The sequence below is a fragment of the Miniopterus schreibersii genome (assembly GCF_964146895.1).
Source record: "Miniopterus schreibersii genome assembly, chromosome: 6".
NCBI lineage: Eukaryota > Metazoa > Chordata > Mammalia > Chiroptera > Miniopteridae > Miniopterus > Miniopterus schreibersii.
In genome coordinates this window covers 13,493,226-13,501,442 of record NC_138107.1, presented here as the reverse complement: position 1 = coordinate 13,501,442, position 8,217 = coordinate 13,493,226, and the positions used below count along the sequence as shown (strand labels likewise).

The 8,217-nt window shown below is 46.4% G+C and overlaps 1 protein-coding gene across 2 annotated transcripts; it reads right to left on the bottom strand.

Annotated features, from left to right (window-relative positions):
- Nucleotides 1–257: 257 nt before the first annotated feature.
- On the bottom strand, nucleotides 258–6,744 carry RPL7L1 (ribosomal protein L7 like 1). Of its 2 annotated transcripts, XM_081141224.1 has the most exons (7): nucleotides 6,410–6,744; nucleotides 5,688–5,796; nucleotides 4,929–5,092; nucleotides 3,837–3,974; nucleotides 3,036–3,145; nucleotides 2,631–2,845; nucleotides 258–2,203 (listed from the first exon to the last, which is right to left on the bottom strand). In XM_081141224.1, the coding sequence occupies exons 1-6, from the start codon at nucleotides 6,448–6,450 to the stop codon at nucleotides 2,637–2,639; spliced, it is 771 nt and encodes a 256-aa protein (XP_080997350.1). In that variant the 5' UTR covers nucleotides 6,451–6,744; the 3' UTR covers nucleotides 258–2,203; nucleotides 2,631–2,636. The 2 variants fall into 2 exon arrangements, with proteins under 2 accessions (XP_080997350.1, XP_080997351.1); XM_081141225.1 differs by lacking the exon at nucleotides 3,837–3,974 and having other exon boundaries at nucleotides 6,410–6,729.
- Between the last annotated feature and the right edge of the window lie 1,473 nt (nucleotides 6,745–8,217).

Genomic DNA, 8,217 nt, shown 5'->3' with positions numbered 1-8,217 from the left:
CAGTCCCACTTGTTCAGGGAATTACTGGTAAACCATAGCTGGCGATACAGAAATGCGTAATTTTCATAACCTCTTATTTATATAGAATTCTAAGTCAAAAACTTATTTTGCTTAATCCTGTTAACCACCATGTGAGGCAGACAGGCTAGACCACACTAGCCTCATTTTATAGGCAAGAGTGGGAACATTACTCCCCTATTTAGTTGACAGATCCGGGATAAATCCTGGGCTTCCACACAATGGCTCTTAACCCATGATATTTTAAAAAAATTTTATTTTAAAAATATTACAGATGTCCCTTTTTCTCCCCAATGACCCATTCCACCCTGTCCCATCCCCCTCCCCACCACTGTCTGTGTCCTTGGGTTGTGCATATACCCATGACTTTTTGGCAAATCACTTTAATCATTGTGATTGCACAATGCTGTACAGGGTAAGAGGAACATCTATTCTTGGCAGGTTAACTACTGAGACAACCAACCTAATTAATTACCTCATAACCTGGCACATTTTAAGGCATCGCTATACTGCTAACTCAACTCACAGCTATGTTTGAGGGCCCCATGAGCCAAAACTGCAGCAAAGCTGAGCTTAAGGGACCAGGCAACACAACGGCTAAGCATATTTTCAAGTATCAACCTGGGCCTGGCACCCCCGCCCCCAACTGCCTAGATGGCAGGTTGAGGCAACCGAGTGACAAAATAGAGAGATGACTTACTTAGGGCTAGACACTGTCAACACAAGCAGGATCAGACCCCTTTCAAGTGTCATGTCCCAGGAGCCCCAGTGTTGGTCTATTACAGCATTACCAGCAGGACTGAGAGCAGGATTTCGGGAGCAGCCAGCAGTCTACAATAGGCAAGGGAAGGTCTAAGCTTGCTCAGGGCCTAAAAGACCAAATAGTGCCAATTTCATCCATGCCAAGCCAAGAAAATGGTTCTTTCCTGACTTGGGTTCTTAAAGCAGAGGACTGATCATCAGGGAAACAAAAAGATTCCATCCTAAAGCACAGCAGAAATAAGCAGTGGGTAACTCCTAGTGAAAGACGGGCTCACACTCAACCACTGTGCTCTTATCTTCACCCAGGGATGTTTTTTCCATTTTTCAGAGTGGAAGGGGGAGAAACATCGATGTGAGAGACATATCACCTGGTTGCCTCCCGCTCACACCCCGACCGGGGCCAAGCCTGCAGCCGAGGTACGTGCTCCTGGATATTTTTTCCATTGCTCTTCAGAGTGGGAGAGAAACACTGATGAGAGAGACATCAATTGGTTGCCTCCCACATGTGCCCCAACCGGGCCAGGATGGAGCCTGCAACCGAAGTACAATCCCTCTACCAGAATCAAACCTGAGAACCTTCAGTCATGGGCCAATGCTCTAACCACTGAGCCAAGCCAGCTAGGGCTCTACCACTATGTTAATATGAAACACCCATTAGCTTTGAAGGGGAGAAGCTGTCTTGGTAAGCTCTGGTCTTCCACGGGACACGGAACCAGATTAGCAAGGCCAGGGCCTGGGTAACCAATCCTGATAGGCAGGACTCTCTCACATAAGGTGTATGGGTCTCTAAGAACATGAACGCCCTAAACTCCCAAGCAAAAACTGGAGTGCATGCATGCTTTCCTGGAGAAATGGTCCTTCCCTTCTCACAGGTTCAAGAATAGGTTTGAATCCTGAGCTAGGGTAAGGAAGCCACCAGATACATTTGGAGCCAGCCAAGCCTGAGAGCTTGGCAAAGCTGTCACTGAAAAGTTGGAACATGGGCTCACAACACAGACAACTGAGCACTGTTGTGCTCTTGAAAATGTATTTCAAGTTCTTTCTAAAACAAGGCCTTAGGAACCCCCAGGTTCAAGTATGACTCTGGACTTGGCCCACTGACGTCTTGCATTCATGCTTGGCACCCATTCATCAATACTGAACCCCTGGATAGAAGATGTGATGAAGCAGGATCCCTCCTCCATGGCATGAGTCCTCTGCTGATTTCAGCGGTGGCAGCAGTGGCCAATGTGGAAAACACACTGGACTTTTCCTTTGGAAGTGGGCTGTGGTGAGAAGTATCTGCTAGGAACATCATCATCTTGTCCCCGACCCTTCCCCTCCAGTTTCTGAAGATATAGCAGAAAAAAAAAATCTTTGAAGATACTGGATAATTCCAAAAAACAAAAACACACGCTTCCAATGGATTGTCCTTTCAGATATTCTGGGAGGAAGGAAAACACAATTTTGTTAATACAAATTAATTGTGACTTGGCACCTAAGAGCACTGTAGTAACCACAATAAAGAGCAATTTCAGAGTTAAGATTCCTTCAACAAAATAATTTAATCTTCGAATCCTTTCTGGTTAATACTATTCTCTCCCCACATCCAGCTCAATAACCACACCAATACAGAGATTTTTTAATTGCTCAACCTTTTCCAGCCTGTAACTCTTAGAATACACAGTCCCATGTCCTAACCAGGCATTCACCCTTCCAAGCATGTCTCCACCCACTAGACTTGTAAATACCAGCCCCCCACCCCCTGGCCAAAGTTCCTTTCAAATAGTGGTAAATGCAAAAATAATTTTTTAAGTGGCAAGGTGTAGCCCATGTAAAGTCAGCCCACGGGCAGTTTGCAGCCCTCTCACCTGGGTTTAGTTCAGCTGCCGGATGAGCTGATTGATGCGGTCACCTCGATAGCCAGGTGAACCCACCTCCTTGAGGAAGCCTACTCTATTCTTGGGAGCGTGGCGGGCCACCGAGAGATGGAAAGGGCACAAGAATTCTGAGATCCCCTGGAAATTCTTCCCCGGAAAGGCGATTTCATGAATGAGGTCTTCCAAGCAAATGACACCAAACTTCCCTAAGAAACACAAGGGCAGTTCCCTTTATTCAACATTTCGCCAGCACATACTGAGAGGCTCTCATATGCCAGAGCTGGGGACTCTGGAAGATTCCTGGGATCTCAAGAAGAATATAACCTAGACCCCACACCAGGAACACCAAAGGTCCTTGCTTTTTGCCCAAACTGATTCCTAAGATGCAATACTCACCCAGGTGCTCTTCGATCACTGTGTTGTCTGTCAAAGGGATGATTTTATTCTTGACCTTGGCTTGTCCACGTTTCAAGATGAGTTCCCGGACAGATTTAAGATTTGGAAATCTATGTGAGCAGAATGAAGTACAGCCTTAGCTCCCCGCTGGCACACTGCCACTCAGTTCTGCGGCCTGGCTAAGGACAGGTTCTCCCAACTACTCTTCCCCTCACCACTGCGTCCTGCAATCACCGCAGCTAGGATGCTAGGGAATGCACAGTGAAGGAGGGGTAAAAAACCAGAGTGGGCTGACCACACAATAAGAAATTGAAATTTATGGATATGAATGTTACCAGGCAAAAAACTTATTTCCCAGGCAAAACTAAAATAAGTCCTGGCTTACAGTCTAGGACTTTGGCCTTAGGTGACCCTCTACTCAGGATGGTGCAAGAGTTTGAAATCAAATCCAAGGCTCTGCTGGGTTTTAACATTTGAAGGAATACTACTCTTACACAAGCACTGCTCCTAGTTGTCCTTCAAGAATCCAAGACTTAGTTTCTCTCTACCCATCTTGCTCAGCCGTGGCCTACAGAGGAATAAGTCCTGCCAAGGTACTGTTCACGGAACATTCCCAGCAGCACTGATGTCTCCTGCTCTCCAGTCCAAGGTTCTTATGGCTGGCCACTGCTTGTCACAACAAAATGCTCTTTTAACACAAAACAGGAGCCTTGGAGAACAGTACCCTCTGCACCCTAACATTCTCAACGTGGTCAAATACAATCTAATGTGGATCCACACAAACACAAAAGCCATACTTACCCCCAGGTCACGTAAGGTTCCACTACACGTAGCATTTTTATGGTCTGGGGGGTCACTTTGACAAAGACACCACTGAAAATCTTCTTCAGGCGAAGCCTTGCAATGGTCCTTTGTACCATTAAACTCACCCCATTAATCCTGAAATGAACAGCAGAGGAAGTCAGCCTCCATTCTGTTTGTGAGCCCAGCAAGCACCTCTGAGATGTGTGCCGCTACTGGACACCCAGAGGAACACACAGACAGTGCCTTACAGAGTTCAGTGGAGGAGGCAGCTACAAAAGCAGATCATTTCCACACAATGTGGAGCAATGCTTGAGGTGCTATGGGAAAAGGGGTGGCCCCTGAATTTGTGGTGTGTCTGTGTGAGGGTGTAAGGCAATGTACATCTAGCTAAGGAAACTGGACTTGCTTCTGTGGGCAGTAAAAAGTATGGAAAACGTTAAGTAAAGAAGACAAAGACAGGTTTCTTTTTTGGTACAGAGGTCAGATCTGAGAGTGTGACACCAGAGGCAAAGAAACTAAGTTAGAAAGCTAATCTGATAGTCCAGGAAAGAGACTATTGGCAGTGGTAGGAGGGCTACTAAGCAGGGCTCATAAATACTTAAAACCCATAGGTTTCTGATTTGGGTGATTGGGTAGGGGAAATAGGGAGAGGCAGTTATATAGGCAGGTAGGAACGGGTAAGGAATATACCACTAGATGTGTAAAAAGCTTTTCAATTCACTCTCCCTAGCACTGACTATGCTCCATCCACTTGACCTTGGTTCAGTTCCTAGAAAGATTTCCCCACTTCAGGACTTTCTGCATCTATGTTGGACAGCCTTTCCCTAACATTGGTGAAGAACTCCTTACATGTCTGCAAGCCTCAGCTTCAAGCTCCTGCTTTAGAAGAGTATCCTCAACCAGTACACACACTGCACCCCCACCAATCCAGCACCCGACTCTCATAACACTGTATTTTCATGTCTGTTTGCCTAGGATCAGTTTCCTTAACCTTGAAGACAAAACCTGTGCTATGCTCAACCCTAAATTCCTAGCACTACTTGCCTTAGTGGCTTGCCCCAACCTCATGTAACCTGGCAAGTTACCTACCTTTGGATGCGTACAACAAAGGCCAGGGAATGTTCATCTGGCACTTCCAAACCATGAGGTTTCACTTCTAGTCGTCTGAGGCGCACTGTGTCACGTTGTTGCCGCCAGGCATCGTGTAGGAACCATTCCAGTCGCTTAAACTTGAAATCTTTTCCTTTCCTCCGCTACAAAGAGGGAGACCACCATCACCATTTTGTGTCCCGTCACCTTTACTTCCACAACAGTAATGGGTCAGTCACTACTAACAGAGCTTATTTCCCCCTATGTTCTGCACAGGGGAGCAAACAAATGCCTTTATTTTTATATAAAGGAAAAAGTGAGATACACAAGGAAAGGTGTAGTTGAGAAAACGTGGGAAATACTGGGAAAAGTCCCTGATAAATAAATTCGTTCACATGCTGTTAGCCATTGTTTCCGGACAAGCGTTTATGGAACCTAACATTTAAGCATCACAAAGTACAAAACAAGGATAAGTTTGTTTTGTTCCCTGCCTCCAAAATATGTATTTACCCCAAAACATTTAGCAAGCAGCAAAATTGGTACATTAAAAAAAACACGTTTTCCTTAACAAACTACTCCAGTATTTTGCCCGCTCAAAGTGTTTGATAAATATTTGCTAAATGAAGACATGAACCATATACCTGGTACAGCTGAACCGATTGGGGGGGGGGGGTTAATACCAAATCTAGTTTAATCCGTGCGGGATAAAAACCACCAAATACAAATTCTAATCCCATCCTCCCGGTTCCTTGCCATTACCTCCTTCTTTTCCAAAAGTGCCCGCTTTGCCTCGGTGGCTTTGAGGGCCTGATAAGCCTTCCTCTTTTTCAGGAGATTTTCTGGAACCAAAGGGATCTTTTTTCTTTGCCTGATACAGAAAATTGAGATCAGAGACAATACTTAAGAAATACTTGAATGGATTTCCAAACCATTTCCTAGGCTTCGGGAAACATTAGTCTTCAAATTCCTAAAAACCGAGACGCTCCTGAAACCTGTGATTTCTGACTCCAGTCCTCAAAGTGGACCCTTAACATTCCCTCGGCCCGAAGCGTTAAAAAACCATGAATCCTTTGGCTACCGTTCTTCGTAATGTCAATGTAGCTTTTACTGACACAGCCTTTTATAAACACTAGAAGCGACGACATCCTAGTAAAACCCTGTAGGGTCGGGGCGGGTGCAGACCCATCTGTAGCGGGAATACCTAAGTCAGGCTGCGTGAACACAATTCCGGCACTCTCCAGCTCGCGGCCTGGAAGTCAATCCTCGCCCCTCCAGGTAACCCGAACTTGAACGGCCGCCTCCACCCGCCCGCACCCTACGGCTCCTCACTCTTCACCCCCACCCTCTGTAATCTGGAGACTTTTCTAGTATCTCCCTCCAGTCCGCAAGTATCCTTAATTCCCGCGACCGGGAAATAAACACCGTGGCTGGCACCGGATGCTCAAGGATCCTCTCCACAGATTCAAGCCCCAAATACTCACTCGTCTTCTGCCATCTTCCCAAGGCAGCGGCTACTGCTCATGCGCAGTCCTACCACGTGGGGAAGAGAGAAACCGCTCTATGCTTACTTGACCATAGAGTCGGCTTTTCTATAGCTCACGACCCGGAGAGTAAGGGTCCTCTTAGCATCGGGGAACCGCCGAGATCGTGCTAACCCCGATTCCTGCTAAAAGCCGCACAAAACTTTATTTACACTGCTTCTCAATGGTTTAGAGCTCTGTAATATTCAAGATCCATCCCTTTTCACTTAAGCTATATTTTCGTAATGCTAGTGGCTGGGCTTATAAATGAAACGCTTCCTAGAATGCACCTACGACTTCCGGCCAGGGGCGGGAGCAGCTGCTCCGGCTTCCGCTGGGCTGCGCGACTCCGGAAGTGACGACGGGCAATTGCGGGACAGCGTTTCAAGCTCCCCACCGAGCGAGCGGGGCGGCGCGGCGGCTTCGGCTCTCACGTGTGGGCGGAGGTGTCGTGGTCGACGTCGGATGGTAAAAACGCAGCACTGATTCCGTCTGCCCAGCTCCGTCGGCGGGCCCTTGATCTGTACCTTAGTTTCCTTTACCATAAAATGAGTATAATGACCTTACCCAATAGCCTCTCGAGGCTTCTCTGAGCCACTCGATATAAAGCGCGTGGCACGAGGACGGACAGGAAGCGGTCAACACTGTGTTATTAGTGCCGGACCGAAAGCTAGACATTCCTCCTCGTCATCTCAGGACATTCCCTCTTACCACCTGGAATATGCTTCCTTCTCTCCTGGCCTTCATAAAACAATGGGGAATAACCCGACTCCTGCATTTTCTGAAAACCTTCAGAGCGTCGCGTCTCAAGCATTAACGTCTCAGGCATAGGAGCCACCCGAGGATCTTAAGATGTAGATTTTTACTCAGGAGGGGGTGGGGGATTCTGGTCGATAATGGCATTTTTAATGTGCTTCAAAGGGATGCGGTTGCTTCAGGTCTCTGGACTAACATTTGGCCAGCAGGGCTCAGCAGTCGTCTTCCTTTCTCTCAATTCCGCCAGCGCAGCACTGTATTTTTTATGTTTCTTCCCCATGATACTAGGAGGGCAAGGCGTTGCTCATCCCTGATCCTAAGGGTCTAGCACAGGTGTCTTAATCTTGCCACCATTGGCACTGGGGGCCAGGTAAGTGTTTGCTGTGGGGGGCTGTCCTGTGTATTGTAATGTTTAGCAGCGTCCCAAACTTCACCCACTGTCAGTAGCTGCGCCACGCGAGATGTGACAAAAATGTGTCCAGGCAATTGCCAAGTACCTACCACAGTGTATTTGTTTATCCTAAGGGTCTAGGGCAGTGTTGTTATTTGACAGTCAGCACTTACAGGGATCACCACAGACTTTATCCTGCACTGTTTGGCTTATTGTTTCCCTAATTAGATTGGGTGCTCTGAAGGCCGGGAACTTCTCTGAACCTTCTACAGCACCTGTCACAACCCTGGACACCTGCAGGGGCTTGTTAACTAAGTTCAGGGCATCATACTGTTGTATGTTATGGAACTAGTCCAACCACAAAGATAGTGCAGTGCACAGAGCTCACTCCCTGATGAATAAATATTAAAGGACAACTTGAGGCAAAATAACTGATAATATATATTAATTATGTATTTAAGTCTCTATAGGAACTTATACAGAATTTCTTAACGTGTATGTGATAGCAATGGATGTTTAAATCTTTACTTAATTATAGTATTTAAATCTGTAAAATGTTTTCTTTCATTATTCTTAAGTTACTGTTATGTGTAAACTATATCAGCTCCATGAATTTAAAAAT

Bases quoted from the DNA above. Each gene is read 5' to 3' on its own strand.
- RPL7L1 (XM_081141224.1), bottom strand. From the start codon at position 6,450: ATGAGCAGTAGCCGCTGCCTTGGGAAGATGGCAGAAGACGA. The intron at 3,146-3,836 runs GTAAGTATGGCT...CTGCTCACATAG, and splicing joins GAACCTTACGTGACCTGGGG to ATTTCCAAATCTTAAATCTG. The intron at 2,846-3,035 runs GTGAGTATTGCA...TGTGTTTCTTAG, and splicing joins AGTGATCGAAGAGCACCTGG to GGAAGTTTGGTGTCATTTGC.